General features: G+C 41.7%; 1 protein-coding gene across 3 annotated transcripts; it reads left to right on the forward strand.

Annotated features, from left to right (window-relative positions):
* On the forward strand, positions 1 to 26,564 carry PARVG (parvin gamma). 3 transcript variants are annotated; one of them, XM_087767295.1, is made up of 13 exons: positions 1 to 270; positions 5,151 to 5,252; positions 5,790 to 5,854; positions 8,946 to 9,048; positions 10,120 to 10,260; positions 10,682 to 10,797; positions 12,469 to 12,524; positions 13,445 to 13,467; positions 15,418 to 15,476; positions 15,590 to 15,658; positions 16,848 to 16,949; positions 20,670 to 20,742; positions 22,664 to 26,564. In XM_087767295.1, the coding sequence occupies exons 2-13, from the start codon at positions 5,174 to 5,176 to the stop codon at positions 22,741 to 22,743; spliced, it is 966 nt and encodes a 321-aa protein (XP_087623421.1). In that variant the 5' UTR covers positions 1 to 270; positions 5,151 to 5,173; the 3' UTR covers positions 22,744 to 26,564. The 3 variants fall into 3 exon arrangements, with proteins under 3 accessions (XP_087623421.1, XP_009463333.1, XP_087623420.1); XM_009465058.2 differs by having other exon boundaries at positions 5 to 270; positions 15,415 to 15,476; XM_087767294.1 differs by lacking the exon at positions 1 to 270 and adding an exon at positions 292 to 437 and having other exon boundaries at positions 15,415 to 15,476.
* Positions 26,565 to 27,872: the final 1,308 nt, after the last annotated feature.

The raw sequence follows: 27,872 nt of genomic DNA on the forward strand, positions 1-27,872 counted from the left end.
GTTTATTTTAGTCTCCAGCAGGGACCAAGCACACGGACAATTAAGTTCCGGATATGACGGTGGTTTCATTTTTAAGAGTAGCCAGCACCGCGCGGTGCAACTTCCCTCTTGCGTGCTCTGCCTGCCTCGTGCTGCCCTGCATGGGAGGCTGCAGCTTCGGCGCAGGACGCTCCGAGCCTGGGGGTCTGTCCCTTGTCCCCATAAATATCATCGTGCTTGCTGTGAGGAGATCTTGGAAGAGCTTCTGGAGAATTACTAGAGGAAAGAATAGTAAGTTTGGGAAAAGGGACTTTTTGGGGTGCTTTTTAATTTTTTTTTTTTTAAGCTGTAAGACTTTTTGTGTCCACGTGGATTGTTCTTGCTAAGACGACGTCTCTTCTGATGCTGATGAGCAAAAACGGCTCTTGAAAGGTCTGGTACTAAACAAGGAAGTAAAAGTAAGTTTTAAACTGGGCATGCAATACATATTCTCTTTTTTATTTTTTAATTCTGGTTTTCTGAAGGCAGAAATATTACTATTAACATTAACATTCCCACTTGTTTTTTGTTCCCTGCTTTTGTGTGATCTATTTAGACAACCGTTCCTAGAAAATGTGTTTGAGCTAATGCAGAGTACGGCTTTTGTCTTTTCAAACAGGAAATAAAACAGTTGAAACAATTTGGTAACGTCGGTAAGTGCCTTGTGCATATTCTCCAGCTAGTTTGTATGCCAGAGACCACTGGTAGCTCATTAATGCTTTATATCATATATCAGGGATATCTGGGAGCCAGACTGTGTGAAGACTCACGGAGGAAAAGTGAGCTAATCCGACCCAACTAGAGAATTAGTTGTTTTATCAGTAGTTGTGGCATTGCAATGTTGTGCAGTAGTCTAGCTCTTGGCCTAAGAAAAATTCACTTGTTGGCTGCCTCAGCAGGTGGCACAGGAGAAATAAAACACCTCTTGACTTTAAAACAGACAAGCCTGTACATCTATGACGTTCTCGGAGAATGAAGGACCACATTATGCCATTTTGTTTGAATAGTCAATAATTAAACCTCAATTTTATTTAAAAATGTCATCATGAAATGCCTCTACAATCAGTATTCAAGCAGTTGTCTCCTACAATGATCTCTTGTCCAAGTACTGATAAATATCGCGTGCAGGAGGATGGAGGCTGGAACAAACAGCATGTCAGTCACAGCTCTGAATACCAAATTTGAACGATGGGCTGCAGAGGCTGGTTGCACCAAACATGGAAGCTTGTGTGTGAGAACCAAGTCTTCCACCCCTTCCTATTTCTCATTAAACAGCTAACCCCAAGAAGTTGTCCAAATCCAGTCATGTTCCATTTTATGTTGTTCCTGCAGTATGTTATTCTTTGAAAGGCCGCTGTCTAGGACCAAGCCTCACAGAAATGCAGTTTGCAACATGAAGGACTGGTTGTGAATGCTAATTACGACTAATAAGCAATGAGTCTCTTAAATGCTAAGGAACTGCAGTTCTCAGGCTCTGAAATGGCTGTGGGAAATCAATGTCGATAAACGTGAGGTGAAACGTGAGGTGAAACACATGGAGGAAAAAACAATACCGGCTCTCCAGATAAATGATGGGCTCTGAGCGGAGCGTTGCTATTTAGCAATAAGATCTTGGGGATATAATAGATAGTTCCATTAAGGTGTGAGCTCAGCGGTCAGCAGTGATCAAAAAAGCAAACAGCGTTAGGAATTAGGAGAAGAGGAATGCAGGACAACGCAGTAAACGCTGTGGTGCACCTCCCTAAATCTGTGCAGGTCTGGTTCCCAGCGCTTCAAAAAGGATGCGGTAGCGCTGGAGAGAGTTCAGAAAAGGGCGACTGGGATGATTAAAGGTACTACAGAGTGGTTCCCCTGTGAAGGACGACTAGGATGTAGGCTGTGCTTCCTCAGTTTCCGAAAGAGATGAGTGTTGAGGGTGTAGGATAGTAACACAGCAGTAACATGGAGTAGTAACGCAGTGACGTGAAGAACATGAATCCGTTGGTCTCCTTTGTCCTGTGGGTAGTGGGGAGCTTCAGGGGAAGCTGGCAGGTGGCAGGTCAGAGCAAGCCACAGGAGGTGGTGCGTCACGCAAGGAAAAGCCACACTTTGTGGCTCCTCACTGCTGTATGGTGGGAGATACACGTATTCAAGGGGTGAATGGGAAGTTCATGGGAAGTAAATGTGTTGACAGCTTCTAATTACCAGGACCCCAGTTTTGATTTAGGAAGGCTGAGCTGCAGGCTGTTGAAGTGTTTTAGGGAAGTATCTGTATACACTTGCTCTGTTTATGGTCCCCCCACCCCCCAGCTTCTGCTTTTGGGTGCTGTAAGGGACTAGATACTAGGCAAGCTAGTTTTACCCAGTATAACAATTTTAACACTCTGACTGAGTAGGATACACAGGACTGAGGCCTCAGGGGATATAACTTAGGCTATTGCAAATTCTTAATTTCAGGCCTTTTCTTACAGGCTTCCAAATTTTAAAGAGTGGCTTCTGATGTTTGGGTTCCTTGGCCAAACAGAGACCAAGGATGCAGCAGGCAGTACACATCACTTTGATGTGTAAACAGTCAAAGGAAGTAATGGATACACAAGTTGAGTATTACAGCAAAGCTGAATTAGTGTAAGTTGTGGTTTACACAGTCTGCTACAGAAGACTTATAAGCAGGACTTCCCAAGGCATAAAAGCTGTCAGAAACCTAATTTAAAAGTAAGTTGTCCTTAGGTTGCTCTCTATTAATTAACTTTTCTCTCTTGGTTAATTTTATCTGGTCAGTCTTATCTCAGATAGTTCAGTTGTTCCTCAGGTATTAAATGACTCAATTTCTCCTATCTTCTTTTACCAAGCACCTTTCTAGAGAGAGCATTCAGTTTTGCAGCCACCATAATGAAACTAATTCTCTCATGACCCTTCCCTCTAGTGGCTTGCTGGGAATTTTGTACTTGTTTGTTGTAACTTGTTTTACCAGACCGATGTGCAAAAGCGTCCAATTGCTATTTTCTACCAATATTCTTGGCTTGGCAAAATCCATGTTAAAGTACATGTTCATAATGCACTCTGACTGGAGCCTTTAATAAATATGTGAGAGAGAGCCTGCAGAGCGGCACCATGGTGTTCGGTGTATAAAGCTATCGAAGAGAGAAATGTCACTTTGGAGGTCTCTCTGTGGGCAGCGTGCAACAGCACTTGCAGCATCTCTCTTGCTCTACTGTGCTTGTAGGGCTGGGTCACCATAGCACCTCACTTCAGGCACCTGCGGTAGCAGCTGAGACTGTCTTTCTGGTAACAGAATGAAGGAGGTAACTGAAAAATGCAAGCCAGGGCAAGACCCTTGTTTAAATGCTCTGGATTGCTCTTTAAAAGTGCCTGTCCACGTCCACTGATTACAGAGGAGGCCTTGAGAGACAGGGATCCTAATAAAGACGTCTCAGGTAGACAGTAGGAGTCCTCTCCTGTGTGAACCTCTAACGTGGGGCATCTTGCTTTCTGTTAAAAAAGAACAAAAAGAGTCAGCCTCCCTTCTCCTACAGTGGCCCTGCAGCACTGAACTTCAGAGAGAGGAGAGAGCATTTCCCATCCACAAGCGGGTAGCACTCCCAATTAGAGAGCAGAGCAGCAGTCCATCGCGCTGGGTACCCTGTCTCCAGCAGCAGCTGGGATGTGATGATTCAGAGGAGTGTACAAAGTCTTCCTGGTCATCATATTGTTGTCTTCTCTGCTCTGGCTTTCATAGATTTTAGGACTGTTGGGAAAGATGAGATCTCTTACTCATGCTGGTACAGATGCTGCCATGACACAAACCATACGTTGCCATGATTGTCCAGGGCTCAGAGCCGTGATCCTTCCGTAGTTCCCTTCACCTCTGCAGGCAACCATTTATTCGTACAGTTGCAGTATATAACTCTGATTTCTTGCTCTTAAATCAATATACATTTGATTTCATAAAGAACCATCCTACTTCTTGCATCATAATACAGTTTGTAAAAGAGACTATTCAGATTCTACTATCTGTAATTTTTTATTGACTTTTAGTTTTTGCCAAGCTAAAGCATTCTTACTCTCTTAGTCTTGTGTACTTGACTGAAAAACCTTTACACGAACATGAAGACTGCAAAAGCAAGCACTTAAAACTGAACATTTCCTACCATGTAAGCTGCCTATAGAGCGTGGCTCTGTTTTTTGTGTTGTCTGTGTAGGCAGCATGGCACAGCCTTACGTACCCATGGTTAAAAAATCAGGCTCGTCTCCGCTTGCACTGTGCTTTGAGCCATGGCTTCTAGAAGAGTGGGAGATACATTGCCAGCCTCTTTTTATAGATAATTGCTGTTAATAGAGATGAACTTCACCTGCGTGTTTGGTAGGACAGTGCGTATGGATGGCTATGCAGCCTCTCCACCCAGCTCCGACAACCCCATTCCTTTCTCTGACTTCTGCTGTCCTCCAACATGACTCCTAGCTCTTTTGGAAAACCTCGCCCATAGTTTTGTGTTTGTTGACGAGGTATTTTCACCTCTGTATTGTGTATTGTCATTCTGCTTTCATTTGAGGACATCTGGGGTGGGAAGGAAAGTCGTTCTCCAATCTGTGTTTAAAATAAAAAAAATCTTTGAGAAACCATGGAACTTAATCTAACATGAAGATGGGATTGTCTATCCAGAAACGTGTCATTGTTTTCCCACAGCTATACCGGCTGGTCTAATAAAGGAAACTGCTTATATTTATAAGCTTGACCAGTAATTTAACTACTGTATTCTTGATTTAATGTTTCTTAAGTATTGGTCATTTTTATAGCAGATATCCATTGATACCTAGGAACCAAAAGTTTTTTCATTTCATTTGAAATAGGATTTTACTAATCTAATTCAGATGAAACAGAATTAGATGGAATTAAAGCAAGTTTTAGTACTTCAGGGATTTTTTCCTACATTTTGGTGAGTAACAGAAAAAAGGAAAGTTCTTTTTAACTTCTTCTTTACACACATTTAAGTACATTTTCAGATTTCTTTTTTAAAAAGCAGTCCACCAGTCACGAAATAGTAACTGCAAAAAACCCCTTCAGTTTGTTTGTTTTCTTCTTAGTACCGATTTTGATCTTTACATGCCTTTACTCATGTTCCTTTTCCACCCCTTTTTTTTTTTTTTTTTACCAGTTTACAAGGAGTGAAAGAAGGCAATGGATCCAGACTTTTTAAATGTGTTTACACAGCCTGCTGCACTTGATGAGTTCCTATCTGAGAATGTCATTGCTCAGGGTATGTACTTCATGAACCAGGACAGAAAAAAGTCCAAGGAATGACCTGAAGAACTAAGCAGAAAATGTGCAGTACAAATGAATCATATATTTTTCAGCAGTGGTCCTATGGTTTTATCAGCAGTAAGTAAGCTCTGTGTGTGTAATTTGGCTGCTGACTCTCTAGAGGCAGATCATGAAGAAGCAACAAAAATTCTAGCTGATTCTTTAACTGAAATTTGAATTTCACACATAAGGATCTGGCCAAGTTTGTTTTCCTCTTTCCAGAATTGTCTGTCTAGATCTTACTGATTCGAATTACATTGAAACATAATTTCCAACAGCAGTCTTAATAGTCTAATATACCATTTTCTCGTTCATAAAGAATCAGTTAAAATAAAAAATGACAGTGTTTCTACATATGGCAATTAGTGATATTGGGTAATGTTAAACTGACAGCAGATTTTACAGCAAACTTGCGTTAGTCATATCTGATAACTGTAGTGCTGATATCTGATAATTGTAATGTAATCTGATAGTTGTTTGCTTCCTTTCATAGGTGAGAAGAAGAAACTCATAAAACCGACCTCAAGCAACAATCCCAAATTGGAAGAATTAAAACTGGTACCATTTCTTTTACAATCTCAAGTTGTTTTAACCTGTTGTGTTAATGCTCAGCCCTGTAAATTACCCAGCTCTTTGGCCCCAGTCCCCCACTGTCTACGGATGGGGATGAGCTCTGCTTTTCGCACTTGGGCTCCACACAAGTAAACCAGAGCTTTTGCTTAAGCACAGTGCCAGAGTGGCTGGGATTGTACAGGACCAAGCTTCAAATGCCTGCATCACCCAAGAGTGGTCACTGCTGCGTGTAAAGTGGAGCGTAGATTTAAAAAAACGAGTCTTTTCTTGTATGATATCTCTCCTAACCTGGGACATGTGGATGAGTCACATCAGAAGTACCCGGTTGCTACTTCATTTGTAATAGCAAAGAGAATCCATCTGGAACAGCAGACCATGATTGAAAGCAAACTCACATCAGCATTTGCTGTGGCTAAAGAGAGATGTTCAGCTACATGCAAGTTTGCTGTCCTCATCCCATGCGAACAAGTTTTAGGATTGCTGTGCTGATTTGCAAGTCTTCTGTCTTGTCTTCTACCTCCTGTCTGCCAGCCACCAGTGTCAGCTGGCTCGGCTGCAATGCAGACTGCCAAGGAGAGCATAGAGCAGAGGGAGAAGGGGTGAAGTCACCACTGGAAGTCAGGAGAAAAGCTTTCAAGTTGTTGCATGGTACATTGTCTGCTTGAGGTAACTGTGAAGGATGAATCCTATTTCATGGGGAAGTACTGCATTTCGAAGTAATTTTGAAAATCTCCCCTGTGCATTCAATCACTGTGTTTCTCTAATGGCACAGCCCAGGGGAAGGCTAGCATACTGAAATCTCCTGGAAGAAAAGTGGCGTGTCTCTTTTGAGACCAGCACTTCTTGCGTTACAGAGGTACTAAAATAGTTATAAATATTCTGAAAACCAGCTTAGGCTACATGCTGATGTGTGTATTATATGGCATTCATAAATCCATAAATATGTGTGTTTCTATATCATGTTTTCTTAAACCTTTGTGCACATTTGATCAAAAAGATTTAATTTTTGTGTCAGGCTTTCATAATGTTTTTATACAAAAGAGAAGATCTGAAAGGTGGTGCTGCAAAATGCAATTATGTTGTCTACAGAGACACTGAATGTGTTCTTCCCAGACTGCCAAAAATGAAGAGCTTTCCTCAGTTTATGAAGATTTCTGTGAGCTTCTGTGCTTAATCCATTTCCTGTCAGAGACTCTTGAAACAATATTCTTCACTGTCTGATTTCTTTTCTTTGGATGATGAGGAGGTGGAAATTGGGTCCCAAGGGAGGCAATCCTCCGGGTGCCCATCGGTGCCACAGGTTGCCTTCTTGATCAAAAAAGTTCATAGCTCCTCTAGAGAAGAGATTGGGGTGGAGAAGGGGACAGGGAGGTATCTTCAAGGGAAAAATAAGGGAAGCAAAGAAACTCGCTTGGGAGAAAGACTCTGTTCCACTGCGTTTTCATTTTGAGGTGGCTTTGGGAAACTAGGGAATGTGAAACGGCTCGCTATAGTTACTATAAATACCGAACTGCGTGTAAAATAGAAGATGGTTGCATTTGGAAGCCAGGAGCAAACTTCTTTAAGTATTCCTTTTCTCCTTTCCCTATTTATTCATTTTTAGACACAACACTCTGCTCTGCAGCTGAGTGGGGCCCCCACAACTGGACTGAAAGCAGAGTTGTGTGAGTTGTAGGCTGTGGAAGTGGCTGTTCAGAGCTCAGATAGCAAACGAGGGAGCTCATAGATCTGTACTCAGCAGTACTTTCTGCTTTTCTGACCTCCATCTGGTTGTGCCGTTAGTTTGAGGTAGCACTCTATCCCTCGCACATCTAAAGAATCGCTAGATCTTAAGCTGAAAGCATTAGCTGAGGAGCACAGGTTTCTGCTCTAGAAAATTATTGTTAATTCTTAGCTGAGGAAGTGAGTATATTACAAACACTTTGACAGCTTCTCGGTTCAGGCAAGTGCCAGAGCCAGGCATTTTTTTCTTGTGCTGTTTCAAGCATCTCAGAGATATATATAAATATATATATTTTTTTTTTTAATTCAAACTGCTTTTCACATTTTTGTTAATGTTGGCTAACATACAGGGATCTGCTATGAATTTTCTCCTCTGTTTACAGTGAGTGAGAAGGATATTCTCCCCACAGCAAACCCCAGACACTCACTTGTAGCAATAATAGCAATACGAGCAATACCCATCCCTCTTTCGAGAGGTTCTCATTAACAGCCAGCTGGGGCTACTGCTCTTCAGTTCTGCTTCAGCAGTTCATCTTCCCTTTTCATTAATATATGTGGATAAAACACATGCTTGGGGAAACGCTGCAGAGGTCTTTTGGTCTCCTCTGTAGGAGCTCAGTGCTCAAGGAAAGGGCTGCAGGGCCCAAGGGATGTAACTGGGAACGTGGTTCCTTTCCAGCTGTAGCCTGCCCTTGGCTTCCTGGCCAGCGTCCCCTTGCAAAGGCAGGAAGGATATTGGAAAGGGCAATGGAAGGACTGCCATGTAAGAAAGCAAACAAAATGCTTTCCCCCCCAAAAAAATGGTATTTGCAGACAGATTAGTATAAAATTGCAGAGAGAAAAAGAAAACAAAAACAGGAGAGGAAAGGGAGGAGTGCTAGTAACGTGGATGACTACAAGAAACAGCCAAGAGAATGAGTGAAGCCTCTTTTCTTACAAACATTTGTCAGACAGTTGAATTTCTATGTGAATTCTCTGATGTCTAATAAAGGCAGGGCTTGGGAAGTGTACTCTGCAGCCTTTTCCTTGATGGAAGTGGGAATAGGGTCTGTCTCTCCACCTGTGTAACTATTTCTACAAAATTTGTAGGAATATGACTTGTGAGACATCTGTCTCACCTGAAAATTTGCCCCAAATTGGCCAATGATGAGCCCTGTATTATTAGGGAGAACTAACTGATACGTAACTTCCCTTTAAAAAAACAACCAGAAAGCACAAAGGAAGTGGAGGTTGAAAGCAAACCAAGATGTGAGATAAGGGACTAAAGAGAAAGGTGAAATACAATATAGCACTGAGTGCTGTACTGTCTAAGCAACAAAAATATAATTGTCAGCTGCTTTGTTTTCCTCCTCAGTTATTGATTGACTGGATTAACACAACTCTGAAAGAGGAACACATAGTAGTCAAAAGTCTGGAAGAAGATCTGTATGATGGGCTGGTACTTCATCATCTTTTGGGTAAGCTGCTGCTTTGAGTTTAGCTCGCAAACACATCATGGAGGAACTTCCAGATCAAAGAATAAACCTCGCAAATCGCAGTAGCAGTGATCTGCTGGAGTTTCACTTCTCACTAACAGAGAAGGGCATTGTGAATCATCTGAGATAACTGCAATTCTGAACAAATGCCTGATGATCCGCTACTGTTTTTATATAATTATTTTTCTTCTAAGAAAGTCTTTTTAGCTGCTAGTTAACATAATAAAAAGGTTAGCTTTGAAGTGTGAAATTATAGTGCCTCTGAAGGGAAGGAGGGCTTCATAAGCCAGGAGCACAAAGGTGGCTTGTGAAGCTACCAGAAACATTGGATGGAATCAGCACTATAATTTATATGTTTTCCTGCTTTAAAAAAAAAAAAAAAAAAAAAGTTCTAGGTCTAAAGCACTGAGCTGGAACTGGAACTGATGAAAATCTGAGAGGTTCTCTACACTACCAGGTGCTTGTATAAACATATAACCTCTTGGAACAGCCTGTTGGTCCATTTCTATTTCTCCATCTCTCCTGCCCCTACTTCGTTTTTCTGTCCCCTTTCACTCTCTTTGGGGAATGTCTTTCAAATAATATCTCCTTTTCACCAAGGCTGAGGACAGCAGCATGAATAGGATTGCCTTATTTTCACAGTTTACTTGCCCGAGTAATGAGCTGGGATTTCTTCTATATATATGTGGGTCGATATCACCTCTGTGCACTGTCTACAGGAAAGATTCACTCATTTGATTCCTGTAGCTTCCAGTAGGAAAAGGAGGAATGTGGAGTGCTAGGGCTGGGGGATGATGCTGCAAAGAATGACTTGAGTCCTCTCCCTTTTACAGAGCTTCACTGATTTTACTGAGGCTTTCAGAGAACGTAGGAGTTTAAAAAGGCACACAGCTGTGGGATGTGGGTCTGTGGAAGCTATTTAAGTGGTATGGAATGTTTAAAACAAGACTTTGTGTGCTTTGCTGTCATTTTATGTTTCTGATTTATTTTTATTTTTTTCCTACGGTGGTGTTAAAATACATCCTTCTCCTTCATATGGACTCTCTGTCAAAGAAAACCTAGGATCTCTCAAGCTGGATGTTGACAAGATCGCATTAACGGAAAAAAAACAGCGACAGAAACTCTCTGTGATTCTGGATGCTGTGGCTAAGTGTTTGCAACTGGAAGAAAGTCAGCTGAAATGGAGTGTGGAATGTAGGTGCAGAAGTGAAATTGGAGAAAATTATTCATCATGGGGCTTCCTCTGCTATAAGGCTGCTGTGAGGCAAAGGGGTGCCAGAACAGTAATTAAAAACCTGTTTTCAATTACTAGTTGAATCACAAGTGCGACAGGGATATCTGACACTGACTGGGTCATGCAAGCTGCATCCTCTAAGCGTGTGGCTTATGGAGCGCTTAACAGCCCTCAGCATCTGTGTGTATGTCTCACAAAAAGGACTTTTAAGGTGTGGGATTGCTGAATTGTGATATTATATAAACCCCAATCTAATGTCCCACCTGTGTTTATGGCCCTCCATGACTCTGGGATCCTCTGCACAGGGAAAATTTAGGATATTAGAATGAGATTTACTTGTTTTGCACACTAAACATTGTTTTCTTTCTTTACGTGAAACAGCTATCTTGAGAAAGGACTTACTGAGCACAGTGCATCTTCTGGTTGCAATAGCCAAGCACTTCCAACCTGACTTGGCCATGCCTCCAAATGTTCAAGTAGAAACAATCACCATTGAGGTAATCATAGTTTTAATATTTCTTACAGTACATACTAGAGACCTTTCACAAGACTTAGTTTGCTTAGAATTAGGGAGAAATACATGTGCAGATGTGAAAGAGATGCTTGCATTTTCTGTGAACTGTGCCTTTTAATTTCTGAGTTTGCTGGACTAGACTATCATTTTGGGCTCAGTTCAGATGCTGTATCTTTAAAAGGGTAGAAATACTATGCTGTTTTTTCTCCTTGATCCAAAAAAGGAATGATCCAAACTGAAAACAGCTGTTGATCTCTGTAAAGAAGAAAAAGAAGAAATTCTGCTGTTACTGTCTCTAAGTGCTTTAAAATAGAAGCCTGCACTCGTAAATTGTGCCACTGGTTTAATGCTGAGGATTTATTTTGTTAGAGGAAGGGATTTTTTGCTCCCCCTCCATTAGGGACACATATTGGTGTTGTTTTTCTACAAACTGAGATCTACATGCTTCCTTCCTCTATTTTGTTTCTTACAGTCAACTCTGGGACTTTAGGAGAACATCAAATATCCAACAGTTTGGGATATAATTGCAGAAATTAGCACCGCTGTGCTACAGTTTTAACAGAGGGGTTGCAATTCAGTGGTGTTGGGAGCCCAGCACACGGCCTGTATGGCATGACCTAGTGCTCTTCCCTCCTTGAGGGATCATAACTGGAACTGAAACGAAGCATGCCCTTGAGCTATGCATGTCACTTCAGGAGGTTTAAAAGTGTCCTGGAGGGACAGCTTCTTCTGGGGCTTGGTTCTGCAGAGGCAGCTGTTACGGCCCCATCCCAGCCGAGCACTTCAGTAGAGGAGTGGTCCCTCTGGTATCCAGTGGGAGTCCAAATTGCTCATTGCTGCCCACAGCCAGATGCTCCTGTCGTGTCGGTCTCATCAGTGACAACCCAGACTCTCAGTAAAGCAGCCCTCCATCCAGTGCCTTATGGGAGCTGCCTAAAAGGGGAGAGTGGCAAACACCAAAGACTTCTCTGTGAGAAGAGGTGTTTGCCAAGTGCCTGAATAAAGCAGCAGGCGTGTCCGTCCTCTTCTGTCTCTTCAGACTGTCAGTTGGGTTGAAGCGCTGTTTTTTTGATGCTATGCTGAGTACTAAGATCTATATAGAGGAGAAAAAGTACAAGGACTTAAGCAAAGATCCCAAGTGGCTTCAGAAATAGTAACAATTCTCAACCTAAGTCTAATCAACCTACCAAACCTCAGTCCTCTGCAGGGAGGATTCATCAATGGGTGGCAGGCCATGTTGTGAGGTTATTATAAGGCAGAGGTGACCACCTCCAGTGCTGTAAAACTGAAGAGTCCTTAATGCAGTGAGGTGTGCAAGGAAATCGCTGCCTGCCCAAAGCAGCTTGATGCATTCATCAGGTCTCCGGGTGAACATGAACTTCTCCGGCCTCTGAACTTCACTAGCTGAGGGACCACGTGCTGCTTCTTTGGCATCCTCTGATGCGAAGTAGGTAATTTCTGGTTGAATAGTAAAAAGAGCAGAAGGGAGCAGCAACCTCTCAAAGTGCCTGTACGAATTGTACTGAACTTCTTGACTAAATGCCCTCTGGTAATCATTTAAGGCAGCAAACAGTTCATGAAAGCCTCATTAATGCTTTCAGATTTTTTTTTTTTTTGGTAACAAAACCAAAAATATTTATTGTCTTTTTAACAGAACACCTCCAGAGGATTAAAGACAGCAAGTGCGGTGGAATGTATCACAGAAAACAAGTAAGAGGGGATATATCTGGTTTTCACACTGTCAATCAGAAAGGAAATATTGTGGGTGTTTTCCCCCTTAGAAAAAATAGCTGGGATCATGATGATGACAAAAAGCGTAAACCCAGGCATACATATGCATGTGAACTGTTTCAACTGTTTCTCTGTTTTCTCCGCCCCCCCCCCCCCCGCCCCCCTTTTTTGTCTTTTTTTTTCCCCTTCTCCAGATTGGGTATTATGGTATAATACCCTTCTGCTTTATTCTTTATATAAACTTCTCTAAAATAATATGTATGACTATTTCTGAGGCTTAGTGCTTGTCATTGCTATGGAATATAATAACAAATATAATAATAAAAATCCAGTGCTGTAAATTTACCTGTCCCAGACTAAACTGGAAATTTTGTAAAGCCATAGTGGTTTAAATCTACTATTAACTTATTGCTCTTGTGTCATTAAATAAAGAGAAAGGAGGCAGTTCTTCAGTTTGAGCTTGCTGAATTTGTGAGGTGCTGTCATTATTAAAGGAGTTAAGTAGTAGGCCACCGTTTGTAAACTGAGAAAATATGGACATCATCCCAAGCACTAGAAACGGATTTTCCTACTATCATCTTTTATATGCTAGAACATCTTCAAATTCTAATATCATGAGCAGCTTATTGGAAGAGGATATTATGGATTGTGCTTATAAAATAAATGTTCATCTGTCTGTGGGCCAGTTAAAATCTCATATAATTCCAAGAGCCTATACAGATATACAGTGTACTTGAAAATGTCTGTTGGAAAGTTACTCTGACATAAAGTTAAGGGCACTTTGTACTGTATCTCCTGCTTTACAAGACAGCTGATGGCTCAGATAAGCTTTACTTATGAATAAGATTAGTTCTGCTGAATGCTTTTTCTAATACTTTTTTTTTTTATTGCACTTTTAGAGGGAATTTAGAAGCACAGTCAAGTAAGTACTGGCATTGCCAAGTTCAGTGTTTCGCTATTATGTGCTGTTATACACCACATTCTGATCCATTTTTACCTCATGATAAAATCAGTATGCTGCCACTAGAGTTAATGGAGATTCATGGATTTCCCCTAGTGTTTTTCTCCAAATGTTTTCGGTTAATGTGTGTTCATATCAACACAATATAGTTTGGAAATTGCGTGTTTGCTTTGCCCGTGGATTACAGGCAACAAATGGGAGGTGAGACAAGAAATGATACAGTCAGTTGATAACCCAACAGAGAAGGCCTGGCTGGGGGACGAAGTATATCTTGGATTTACGCATCGACTTCATTCACTGTTGGAACTATTTATGAGTATAATGGCTTGAGAACTGGGCTTCTTGGTGCTACCAGTTTCAATGTAGTTTCCAGTTTGCAAACAAGATTTTGAAATCTACTGGTGCTCGATTACAGACGGCAGCTCAGTAAAACCAATGTCCCCTGAGATTTTTAGCCTTAGGGCTTTTGGGGGCTGGGAAACACTTGAGGTGAAAAACGTCCATGTGCACAGAGCCTGCAGAAGGTGTGGGTACTGCTCAGGCTTCAGTGTGAGCTGCTCTTCCTTGCTGCGAAGGAGCATGTTGCATCCCTAATGAATCATGGCAACCGTTTTAATTCTCTGCTGGCCTTTATGTTAGCATTTTCATCCTTTGCAGAGGTGCAAACTCTATCATATAATACATATTTTCACTTATTCCACTGAGTGGCCTCTAGTGTGGGCTGAAATTGTGAAAAAAACCCTGTAATTAGGTGCTTCTTCCAGTGGGCTGATTCTGCTGGGAAGAGAAATCTGCCATTCACTCTTCAAAATGCTGCCTCTGTCTATTTTTAACACAGCTTGCTTAACAAAGAGAGTAATCCCAAAGCGTGGCTCCAGAAGAGGGCTCTCTAGTTTGCAAGACTCTTGCAGGTTTCAGACTGTTGCTCAGTGATTTGTTTGATGGATTCACCTATTCCCTGCCATTGCTCCTGCAGCAAACCCCTAACCAGGAGAACGGAGGAACCCAAGGAAACCCTTTTGCAGCGGAGGCTTCTCTGTCGCTGGCTTTTGGAAGGAATATTCCTTAAGCAAAGCTGCGTTTGCTTTCCTGCACCTTAGAAACTGGTTCTCCATTTAGTTATGCTGCCAGAGTGCCCTTGATTTTTAAGGGTGTTTCAAATGCTTTGTTCATGCTTCAACCAGAGCAGTCTTGTGGCCGGGTTACCATGAGGAGGTGTGTCCTGCTTTCACTAAACCTGGGCAGAAGATGGAGGTGAGGGTGGGCGTTCACAGGGACTTTGATGAATCTCATTTCCTTCGAAATCTTTAAACTCACGCTAGTTCTCTGGCGCAGCGCTGCTGGCACCGGCTCCGTGCCTGCCTTTAAACGGGATGGCAGCACTGGTAGTTTTTGAGGTCCGTGAATTTTCAGAGGAAGGGCAGTGTCTCCAAACCCAATATCTAGTTCGTGTTTTTTTGAAGGAAGGGGGTTGTTTTTCTGCAAACTTGATGTAATTGACGTTTCTGTTGGGGGAGAGTGGTAAAATGTGTAGCTCTTCTTTTCTGCTTACGATATTTTATCCCAGAGGTTCAGGGTTAAAACAACATAATTGAAAAGAGAGAAACTGTAGAGATGCGAAACTTAGCCATTGTGCAGACTGGTGGCAGCACAAATCTTGAGAACCTCTGCAGGTGAAAATTACAGAGCCGAATGAAGTAAATTGTTTTCTCTGGTATAGTCAGGTTGAAGGGAAGCCTGTCACCCTGTCCTCTGATAAATACAAAAGCAGGATTTTTCCACGTCTCCCTACGACTCTTTTCTTCCTTGGCTTATAAGGTGTGAACACCTTTCTCCTTCTAGAGCCACTTTAAACTTCTGATCTGACAGTTATTCCAAATAATAGCAATTAATGTTGTTTTGATACAGAAGATGATGCCTTTGATGAATTATTTAGCCGTGCTCCAGATAAACTGGACGCTGTAAAACAGGTAATTTACTTTTTTAATAGACATCAACATTTGTAAGTTAAAACATAATTCATGACTTCACTGAAAAAAGTTATCTTTTCTTCCACCCTCTCCTCCCCTTCTGTTTTCTTCAGGTATTTTTGCAATTTGTCAACCAGCATGTTGGAAAATTAGGATTAAATGTGAAAGACATCGAATCTCAGGTAGGCTGCTCTAAGCTGAATGTTAACCATGTTTTGTCAGCCGTTTCCTCTCACCATTAGGATTCCTCCTTTTTGTTGTAGTAATTTGAAACTTGGCAGCGTAATTATTTCTAGCTTCAGGTTAAGATATCAGGCTTCAGTCTCTGAAGTTTCTGAAGCTAGTAAGTAATGAAAAAAATATAGCTTTTTATTGAATGCTGCCCTTGTAATGCTACAGGGAGTAATTTTCGGAGTCTGCCTAACTCCTGTGGATGCTCTTTCTGTCGGGATGGAAATAAAGGTGTTTTGACAGTTCAACTGAAAGCCAAGTTGATTGCTCGTGCTTAGTGATTTTTAATGTTGGATTTGCTTCACGGTAGGAAGGCCTGATTTTCATTACATTTCAAAGTCCCATCCTTTGAACATTGAGCTTCATTAGAGTCCATGAAATTGCAAGAGAAGTGCTTGTTAGGCACCTCAGGATCACCTCCCTGAGCACTGGTGAAGAGAGGCAGAACTGCACCTCCGCTGTCCTCCTCCGCTGTCCTCCTCCGCTGCCAGTGCCTCCAGGGAGGGCGGACGGCGGCTCGTGCAGAGCCAGGGAGCCACAGCATCCTCCCTCTCTGGGGAGTGAGCGAGTGATGGGAAATGAGCTCGGGGACGTCCCTCATGCCTTTTTCTTTCCCTGCTTCTGCAGACACGCATGCAATAACTGCGGGAGAAATCATCCCACAGCTCTTGCTTTGCTCCAGGCATTCAAAACCTCGGTGCAGTGGTGGTCCCTGGGATTTATGCTGCGTGGATGAAGAACGGAGCCGTGCTCTGGTGCTCTTTTGGGTTTTCCTGGTGGGAAACTGTGAGAAAGGAAGTTTTGCAACTGTTTTGTTGTAAATCTCAGGCACTAGGCACAATTTTCTTTTATTTATGGTTACGCATTTGACACTTGTGGTCATCTGAAGTCTCTTCACATCTGGAATAGTTTGTTTTAATAGCTGTCCTCTTACAAGGTTGTATTTTTACTAATATGAACTTGGGCACCTTATGTAACTAAATACGACGTTCGGTGTAGAAGGGGTTGAGGGAGCTGAGTCATTATGCTGTCTGCTTGCCAGAGTATCATTTAAATTCCTTTATCGCTAGAATGGCCTTTATCGAAGTAGTTTACTGAAAGCCAATGTAATAAATAACATTCAGATCATTCTTCATCCAGTTTTCAGATGGAGTTATCTTACTTCTGTTAATTGGACAACTGGAGGGTTACTTTCTGAATTTAAGGGATTTCTTCCTGACTCCAGACAGCACCACGGAGATGGTAGGTTGTTATTTAATTACTTAGTGCTTGAAGCTTCAAGTATCTTGTGTATTATTTCATGCTTCCGTATGTCAGTGAAGAGCTCTGCCTCTTGCTTTAACTGCTGCTGCTGCATGTGAAGTCATATGCATGGACAGTGTTTGCGGGATGGTGGCTTGGGACAGTACAAATGCACGCACTTGGTGCTGTAAAAATACCTTGGAACAGGTGGTGTCTTCTTCAAAATTATTATCTCATGGGAGGCAAACTATTGTTACTTGCATTTGTTAGGCAGATACATACTTCTGAAACCTTCCAGTGAAATACAGAGGCTCTGTGTGGCAGGGAACCGACATGCTGTCTCCTACAAGTCTGTCCTGCAAACATTTTTAAGTGGATGACACCTCTTGCGTAGCAGAACTGGATCCCTATAGGTTTCCTTATGCTATCCTGGAAATATACCTCAATCAACACGTGAGCAGAACATTTTGAAGGCCCCCTCTGTGCTTAGGAACTCTTGAGAATTTACATCTTTTCCTCCCCTGAGGCAGGGAGCTGTAACCTACCCCGCCAGACTTGCTTGACTCCTTTTTCAGCCTCTACCAGGCAGATTTCATCGGTGTTTTAAAAGAAAAAGGTGTCATCAGCCAGAATGTAGTTTGTGCTGGGCTGCTGGTGTAAATGCCACCTCCGCAGATCTAGGATGTTGAAATGTTTTGAGATATTTGAGATATTTTCAAATTGTCTGTGGTGTGGGTAGAGAGTTTTCATCTGGGTCACTGAATAGCTCTGAACATAGAATCATAGAATCGTTAAGGTATTTTTCCTGGGTTATATTCACTAGATCTCTGAAGGTGAAATGTGTCAGATCTTTTTTGCTTGAGAGCTGCCCGAGAAGGGAATCTCTCCTCTGGCGTAGTTTGCATTCCAGCTTCCCCACACAGAGGAGGCTTTCGTCCGATTCCTGACCTCACCACAGTTAATCTCCCTGGGCAGTATTTATTTGTAATTAAAATCTCAGAGGTCCTGCATTAATTAATAAATACTCCTGTGGAGCTTTTCATCAAAACATTTAAAAGCACAATTCTCGGAGACCTAGGTTCAAATTCTGTCCAAAATTCATGGCTGTCAGTTGACGACTGTTAAAAGTATTAGGAAAATTCAGATTTTTTTCTAATCTAAGATGATTCCAAACTGGAAAATATATTGTGAAGGGTTGAATCAAACAAATCAAAGCATTTCCTTTTCTTCCCTTTCTCTTCCTCCGCTCAGTTTTCAGAATTGTTTGCTGTGGTCCATTGACTTGGAAATAAATTTTTAACATTTCCAGTAACTTTATTCAGAGGAAGACAATGAATATTTTTTTAATTTAAAATTTCATAGATAACCTTTTTCTTTTTAGATCAGCCCTATTCAAGCCTCACAGACCTCTTTTAAGAAATGAGATACCCCTACAGTTTAGGTGCAAATCAGAGCTCAGACTTTCTAGTTCTTACCTTGCACATGCTGGTCACTGGCATCAGAGAAGAATATAATGGGCTTGGATACTGTTTCAGTACAATTCTCTACATCCTAGTAATTTCATTTTAGCAAAGTTACTTCCAAGTACTGGACTTATTGTTGAACAGTTTGCCAAAGTGGTATTTACTATTTGTTTCCCCTTTGGTGTTCATTACAAGATGAAAAGCAGGATGACAATATAACTAAAAATATTGAACGACCATAGTTCAACTGTCATTTGTACATAAAATACGTCTTTCAATTCCCCTGTGCTTTCTAACTCCCTGTCATTTTAGACGTTAATTGGTACAGTAAGGTATGAAAATGTAACCTTTACTGAGATTTAAAACATGTCATTTGTGTTATAAAAGTGGTGACAACCACATGCACCGTTGTGATGGATGCGGTGCCTTGACTTTCATTCAAGCTGAAAGCGTGAGGTTTGAAGCTGGTATGTACACCTCGTGAATCACAAGGAGAGGAAATTGGGATGGAAGCAGTGATAGTGAGGAGGAAATAATAGAAACAAAATGTAAGAGGCAGGGAGGGCAAGAGCCTGTGTTAGAGGGACAGGAAGGGTGAGAAAAGTGGGAGCAGAAATGTGGGAGGTGACCTGCCTGCAAGAAGACAACACTGCATGTGGGTAGGTTTGTTGCAGGTTTTTTTGGCGTTTATTACCAAAAAATGAGGTTTACAGGTAACTGTAAAGAAAGTCCAGCTCTGGGCGCTCATGTGTATAGAAAGGTGTGTATTCTGAGACAAAGAATATAATCACAAAATAGGCTGAAATTAGGGGTGAACTTTGTGTGGTCAGGAGATGAAGAAGATGGAGGGCCCTTGTGCTTATCAAAACTGTGTGAACTCGGTACTTTTGCCAAAACAAGCCCAGAGATGAAATACCCCAAATGTCCTAACCTCTGTCCAGTTGTAAATCCTAGAGAATTGTCCAGCTCTTTTGAGTCTGGAAGCGCAGCTGGATGAAAGGACTTATTTTTCTAGGTTGCTTTTCTTTGGTAATTGTCAGTATTTCTGTCTGAAGATATATTTTGAAATCTGCATGTTATCGTTCCTTGCAAATCTCATACGCATTACAGAGAGGGAAATGTGTCCTTTTTACCTGTGCTGGTTCATTAGGAAAACATTTGATTTATTCATCCTGATCAGAAAATTGTGTAGATCTGTATAAGCTTAAGCTCTCTTGGCTGCTGACTATCAGAGGAAGAAACCAAGCCTGAATCCAAACTGTCAGTCTCCGTTACTTGTAAATCAGAGAACCAGGTAAAACATAAATCTATTGTGTCACTTCAGAGCAGACAGTTGTTGCTTGGCTTATGCATGGAGGATGCCTGTGCTTATTGGCAGCACGGCAGCATCTATGATGTGCCTCCTGAAGGATAAATTGCTCAGTAGCCTAAGGAATGTACAAAGAGACAATTTGAAGTTTGTTCAGGTCTTGTTACTTTGTTAGAGGAAGGGAGCTTGCTAATTACCAGCCAAGTAAACAACTGCCCTTCAGCTGTAAGAAGCTAGTAATGGGATGTTATATCACTTTAAAAAATCATTCATGACTACTGCATATGCATGTGATGCTGCTTTTATGTGGGGAAGGGAGAGAAAAACACGTGAGGAAAAATCAGAAAAAAACCCCTAGCCTTCATTCATAGACGTGTGCTTAATTTCTCATGAGTAATATTAAGGATATCATCACTACTGTTATTGTGTATCGACATCTTTATATGTTGAAGCATAAACTTCTAGCTCACAAATATAGCTGATTGGAAGATTTCCAATCTTTGTAATTCTGAGTGAAATATAGAGAACTTTTTCCTTGTGTCGTTTTTGTTTGTTCCAAATGTGGTAAGCATATGGGCATTGTTAAAAAAATAGAAATAAATTCCATGCATCTATTAGATCCAGTGATGAATCTAGCCTGTTTTCCCTGTGGAAACATCCATCAACACAAGACTTTCACATGTAGGGTCTATTTTTAAATGAATGGATTCTTCTGCCCACCTCATGGGATACGTTTAGTTGGAGATGGATCTTACATCTGATTTTATATGATAATTGGTAGGAATTCTGAAGAACGCTCCATCAAAGCTAAGGAGATGAATATGAGTACATATTTATGAATCAGTATCTTACTTCAGCTACTAGAGAAATACTTTTTAAAGCCTCCTGGTCACTGCACCGTTGGGTGGAAAATACTTTCTGTTTTATTGATCTCTCTCTCATCAACAGCTTCACAACGTTAACCTTGCATTGGACTTGCTGACAGATGGGGGTCTTCTGAATTTTTCTGTGAACTCTGAAGGTGAGTCATGGCATGCAAACTTGTCTGGAATAGAATTGCTAATATCCTGACTTAGCAAAAGTTTATGGTAAGTGAAGAAAGTAGGTTCTGCAGTGTGACACTGACACATTTCATTATATGGCTGCCCCATAGCTCCTCATTCAGAATGAATAATAGCAAAGCTGAGAATTGTTTTGAACAATCTTTATTTCTATACTAAAAATGTTGCATTGTTGTAAGTTTAGTAACTTTACACTAAACTTAAACTGTTTAGTAAGGCAGTATTTGTTAAAGATTTAAACCAGTGGCAGCTCCTAGGGAAATTACAGCATCTGAGCTAGAGGGAAAGCTACTTTCCTATGTCATAAGAGGTTTTAGTGCATTAAAACCAAACTTGTTTCATGTGGGAGGAGGACACCTTGCAGGATATGTCCTGAAAATCAGAAACACTGACTGCTCTATTCAAACCCAGAAGAGCTGGTGGGTCAGTCTCCTGAAAGTGAAATTCATGGGTTTTAAGTTGCTATTCTGCCTAGTTCAGACCTGGGAGCTGAATCTTGATCTCCTACATCCAAGTGAATGCTTTCATTGCTGAGTCAATGTACATGCATGTTCCTCTTGCTTGCCCCACCACACACACACACAAAAAATTTCCTTTGGATGAGTCCAATTTTCCAATTAAAAAATGCTCCATAGAAAAATTTTTGACCAGCTCCTGGTGGGATGAGGTATGTGGCTACATTAATGGGTGGTGCTGTGACTGCTTAGCCTGACCTCTTGCAGCACATGTAACCTCACCCCATCATTCCTCCATCAAGCTCAAGAGCTTGTCGTTGAATAAGGAAATCAAATCTTTATTAACAGAGAGCATTATCTCCTTCCCCTGTTAGTTACTCATAAGCAAGTGGGCGCATCTGTTTAGTATGTAACCCATGGCATCATGGAGAGGGAAGGACAAAATTTAGGACTCTCTGGTTTTCTTTTGTATTCTTTTTCCACCAGTGCTTTGGTGATGTTGGCAGTTTGCATGACAGGCATGCACGAATTGTGGGCTTTTTGCCATATTGCATAGAGCTAGGAGTTTGGAAAGCTATTTATGTTAACTTTGAAAAGAGTAATCTGCATGAGCTCAGGTCTCCATGCCGAGATCCACCTTTTGTATGAAAGGAGTTAAATCCATGCTTGCTTTCCTTCCCTCTGGCTATTCTGCACTGCCTCAAATACAGAGTTGATCAGTATAAGAAATATTGGTGCCAACATCTGCAGGTCCTTTAGCTTCACTGGGAAAATCCTCAGCTAGTGATTGAATATAATATGATTTAGGGGTACTTATTATGGCTACGCTGTTTAGACTGTTCAAGGTTCTCATTTACTAGTGTTTCATTGTTAGTCTTTCTCCCAGTGATTTACAGCACTGTAAGAAGAACAGTAAACCGTCTGAATCTGTTAGCCTCTTCCATTTCAATTATTAAATACAAGAGCAGTTTGTTTAGCCAAGAACACGGAAGCTGAAAACTAAATGAAAAAAAGAAAACAGCCAACAGCAGCAAAACATGATGGAAACATTACAACCAAAAAAATAGTGTCAGGTAATTCCCAACATGATTCTTGCCATAGAAGAATCATAAAAAACTAAAGTCCTATTTATTAAATTATCTACCCTGTTCTCTGCTAGTGAAGAATTATTTCTTACTACGCATTATTTATTGTGTCTTCCAGCAAGATAGTGCCGTGAAGGTCCCTTTTCCTTAAGTTCCTTTAATAAATAAATAATTTGCTAGCTCTGTAGTTCCTGTGTTGCTTCTTGTTACGATTAGATTGTCTAAGTTCATGTTATAACTGGGGAAAGGTGGAAGATTGTCTTTGGCAGTTGCAGTCTCTTTCTATTCCAGGGATTGCTAATACTTCCCATCTGGTTTTGTTGTTTCTTGTGTATCCACAGATATTGTGAATGGAGATATGAAGACTACAATGCGGATTCTGTATTGCTTGTATTCCAAATACAAGACCAAAGAAACATGAAGGGCAAGGCCAAGAGCTTGCTTTTTTTTTTTTTTTTTTTTCTTCTTTTCTTCTTTTTTTTCCTTAGCATGTCATGGTCTGATTTTTGGATTCCCAGCTCTGTTTGCCACTGTTTATGTGCATGCACTTTTGTTTGACACTTTGCTGTATTAACATTATATATGCAAGTATGTATTCATGCAAGGTTTCGCATATATTGCCTGAATAACTGTAAGTGTGTGTGTGTCTAGGGCCAGCGTACCGTGTAATTCCGTGGCTGTAGCTCTTGCTCCAGGCTCGTCTCTTGTTCTCTCCGAGCCCCCCTAATGCTGCAAAGAAGTGCAATGTGCGCTTATTCTGGACTGTGGATTCTTTGCTTCTGGAGATGAATTTGGAAGCTGTTATGGCAACCTCCTCACTTCCCTGCTTCTGATTCACTCTGGAAACTAGAGAGGTGAAAGACCCACCATGGCATCTCTGGGAAGATTGCAGACATGCTTGAAGCTCAAGTTCAAAACCTTCTTTACGCAGGTGGCCAGCTGTTGTCACACAAGTGGATGTGGATTGGGCACCAAATGAATAGGTAGCTGAAATGCAATCTGAACTTATCAAGTGTTTGATAAAAGTTTCACCATTTGCCTGCTCGAATATGGAAAAGGGACCCAGATTAACATGTTGGCGTGAGACTCTGCAGTACCAGAGGGGTCTCCTGCACAGCTGTGGAAAGTTGCCCTTATTTCCTTGCTAAGCTAATGACAAACTGTGGCCAGCTCTGGCCTGTCGCAGCCCTAACATAATGTCTGACTTGTGGGAAAGCCAATTCCTGAGTCAAGCAGGTTATAGCAGTGACTAACACGACCGTGCTTTCTCTCTGGTAAAAGGTGGATAGATGCTGGCTTCCCTTGCAGCCAGTAGAAGTAGAGGCCATCATGGACGGGAGTAGTGAAACTCTCAGCTTCTGCCACTTCTGACAGCGTACTCATGCTGTGGGGACTCTCAAACCCCTCTGAGAGTCTCTTAGCTGAATTTGTCCAGCAATCGTCCCCAGGCATCCCAGCAGCCCCCTCTGGATGCAGCGAGGCTAGCCACAATTTATGTTAGCTGTTATCCTTGGTCTTTCTCGGGGGGTCTTAAATCAGAATTCCTTCAAAACCTCCATCTACTCCGTTGACCGTAAAATTATGTCATGTTTACGTTGCATAAAGTGGGAGATCTAATTAAAATTTTAAAAAAATGTTTTGGTATTATTTTGGTTTCCATCTAAACTGATTTAATTTCCTGTCGTCAGTGACTCTGACATTTGATCTCTGATCTGATCCTCCATCTCTGTGTTTATGGGAAACCAAAGCTTGCCTAGTGCGAGGGCTGACGTTTACAGATGAGAATTTGTTGTGTCTGGTTCTGGATCACACAGCCTAAGGAAGATCCTTAGATAGCAATGCCGATCAGTCTTCAAGTCCTGCCTTTGAAAATGGTAATACTGCACAGCTGCTGGAGGAAAGAGTTCTGCAAACTGCCCTGAGCCTAATCCCTTTTGCACCAGTAATTACCTTGTTACGTTTTTACAGAGAAAAATCCAATGTGTGGTGCCAATAAGCTACAGGAAGATCAACTTGCTTCCCTAGCAAATTAGTTGTGTGTGCTGTTTTGAACGATTTAAGTCAAAAACACTTGTTTTTTCACGTGCAAGTCTCCATAGGTATCTTGCTTTATTCCTTAATGGGCTTCAAACAACTGACTGGGAGACCTCAGAAGTTTGTTCTTGCTTCACAGATCCCTGCCGCCGTTGCTGTAACATGGCAAGCAGATTGTAGAATAAATCATTACTGAGCAGACAAAAACCAGGATGTGGCTTGTGGAGACCAGGGGCGAGGGGGCAGGAGAGCATTTGATGGTGATACGGTGGCAGCGTGGCCTTTTCCACTGAGGAAGCCAACCTGAATCTCTTCCCTGGTGCTGGTGACCAGAAGTCATTTCCACTGCGTGACTTTAGGCATGACCTAGAGACTATGAAAAAGTCCGTGGTGGGGGGATTAGCTGGTGCTGCCCTGGTCAAATGGTTATTGCTGCTCAAGGAAACAGCTGGATTTTTCTCTGCGTGTTCTGAGTTTTGTGGTCCACTCCTCCGGCTTAAGTAAATCCGGTGCTTGTACTTCTGCAGAGTCCTGGCAGGAGAAGTCTAGTTCTTGGTATTTAATAAATGAAAGGATCATATTCCCTTCCCAACACCAACTTGCCTAAACCTGTTATGAACAAGTCATTCTTTTGAAAACATACAGCGGAAAAAATGACAGCTAATGTGCTTGAATCAAAAATATAACGAGACCAAAAATGAATGTTTTAATCTGTTTTTTATGCTGTAAGCCGATTTATAACATGCTTGATGTCTCTGAACACTTTGATAAAGAGCCTGTTTTTGATTCCTAATGCGCTGCAGAATTTTACTAATCCATCATACAGGCACCCACTCCATAAATTGGTGTGGAATATACAAGTGCACTATTTACATTTGAGATGTAGTCACAGACTTGGCATAGTTTTAATAGTAGCTATAAAGTGACAGAGCTAAAAAGGATATTCTGACAGTATGAAACTGGGGAAAAAAGAAATACATATTATTGTTCTCAGATGTTACTTTTGCCTCACATCAAGATAACCTGTTTCCCTTTTCTCTTATAAATTTAAGTTAATGAAAACCAAAGCCGCTTACTGTTTAAGCTGGCAAATTAGCTATGATATTTTGAATAAACTAAGCTCTCTCTATGTGAGCCTGTTCATTGACACATAATTAAGTTTACAAGTTTCATGTTTAAATCCTAGGTAGTAAGCTGTTTGTGATGGAAAAGCGTGATGGACTATTGAGGTGGTGGGATTTTTTTATTGTGCTGTGTAGCTAAGTACGGCAAGTTTAACTGCAATGACTGTTCAGTTTTCCAACAGAGTCATTGACTGACTGTGTCTTACTCTGTTTCCAAGGAAGAACATGCAGTCTGTTTATCTTCTAAACAACCAGTAAGTGGTCCAAGAATTTCTAAGCCAGAGAAGAGCCCTACAGGAGCTTCTATTGTTATCCTTATCTCAAAGATAAGTGGCACCATGGCTTCGCAGCAAGGCAATGGGCAAGATGTGGAACAGGTCTGAAGTGTTCCTAACACTTGCTGTCATCTTTCCGTTGTCCTGTCTTTCCAAAATACACGGCCTCGTAACTGTAAAGATGTCTTTCCAGAGGCGGAGTGGCAAGGCTCTGTGGAGAGAAGCACAGGTGGAAGGGGCTGAGTTACCACCACAACTTTAAGGGAAGCAGTGGATGCGCAAAAGTTTTTGTTAATGGGATCAAGGGACTGAGACAGGTACTGGCTGTAAAGCCCGGGAAAGCAAACTGGGGATCTGTCCCTGCTGTTAAAATGTCTCCTCCTCCTTGGGAGGAGGATTACATTGCCGTTTTTTCATGCCCTCACTTGGCTACAGCCCCCTAACCGGGCCCTTGCTGGTGTGCCTCTCTGGGAACTGGCCAGTTAAACTCCAGAGGGAAAACACTGGCAGCCCCCAAATTCGCTCGACGGGTGGGAGCAGTGCCTATACTACTCTGAGGTGGTGCCTATTCTTAGTGCCTATCCGTTTCTTTCTTCTTTTTTCCCTTCTTTTCTTATGGTTTCTATTGTGTTGCTTCTTGCAGGGAGACATCGCCACAGTCGCTTCCAAAAGCCTCTTTGGCAATTAGGCTTTCAAACCATGAAAGCAGCTAATTCAAATTCTTCCTCTCCATGAGCTCGAAGGGCATGTGTGTGTGTGTGTCTGTGTGAAGGGATCTTGCTGTTCTTTCTCTTTCAGGCTTCCAAAATTTCCCCAAAGAATAAAAGCCATTGTCAGTTTTTACACGTTATTTTTTTTCTAGTCAATTAATATTGTAATAAAGAATAGATTAAAGTGTTACTTTGGAGGAAACAAAATAGTGTATATGAGCCATTCTACTTGCTGGGTTTCCTATGCCACTCAAAATTTTCTAGGATAGTGACAAGGTGGGCAGGACACGAAGAGTAATATATGGAGAGGTGAGTTTTGAGACTAGACATAACGAAATCCAGAGGGCAGTAGTGTAGACCGGAATGTCCCTGTCCTCTCCATCAGCCAGTTGTACTTTCTGGAATATTAAGATGAAAAACCTCACAACAAACCACCTCTATTTCTTTGGCATTTTGATTTCAACAAAGTGCATCAGGGCACCTTTGCCATTGACTTTTCCCCTTAGCACCTCCAGATTTCTAAGCCTTTCCCCTCCATGTCATTCCATGACAACTGGAATCCCGTAAGCCATTCTGCTCCAGCCACTGGCTAGAATTAAAGTTTTTAAGGACTTCGTTCACTGCTGTCCTTTCTCAGGCTGTACTTAGCAAATTTCACACACCTTGGCACAAAGCCAATAAAATAATATGAAATAACAGATAAATGTTAGAGGAGAAGGGAGAAGCTTGGTCAGAAACTGGTTAATTTTATCTGTAGACCAGTGGCTGGCTGCTTGGATGAGAACTGTCTAAATTTAGGTGCTAAAATCTTGCTGTCATGAAATGCCGGGGAATTGCAGTTCAGGTGCTTCATGTTGAAGCATGAATTCCAACCTGTATTCCAGGTGACCATCAGGCTTTATCTCCTGTGGAGCACTGTAGTCGGCGTTGGACTCTTCCTTATGCTGTAGGGAGCACGTGCTCCGTGGCGGTTGGGTGGTTTAGTTTCTTTTGGGAAATGGAGCCCGACTGTGGAGTTGCGCCCATGATGGTAAATGGAAAAGTTGAAATACATGGACTGAAATGCCTATGGTGTAAGGCAAATATGTTCTTTTTCCATCTTTTTTCATCTTTTCCCCACTTAACTCCCCCTCCCCTCCTTTTTTCCATCTGAAGCCCAATTTTCCCACTGGGGAAGCATTTAATTTTAACGAAGAATGTCAACCATCACATTCAATCATCACGTTCATACCAGGGCAGTTCGTGTCTCAGGATCCTAAACTGATATTTTCATACTTTCAATGAAATGTCCAGGGGGTTGATGGGGGCCGGTTTGTCCCTGGGCTTGGATGTCTTTCAGGACCGCCTGTCACATAATCCAGTTGCCAGCCCCAGGCCAGAGAACATAATAAATATTTTAAAGTCTGT

Source organism: Nipponia nippon, unplaced genomic scaffold, assembly GCF_047370975.1.
Source record: "Nipponia nippon isolate SJK-2023a ecotype South Korea unplaced genomic scaffold, ASM4737097v1 scaffold_3, whole genome shotgun sequence".
In the NCBI taxonomy this organism is placed as follows: Eukaryota; Metazoa; Chordata; class Aves; order Pelecaniformes; family Threskiornithidae; genus Nipponia; species Nipponia nippon.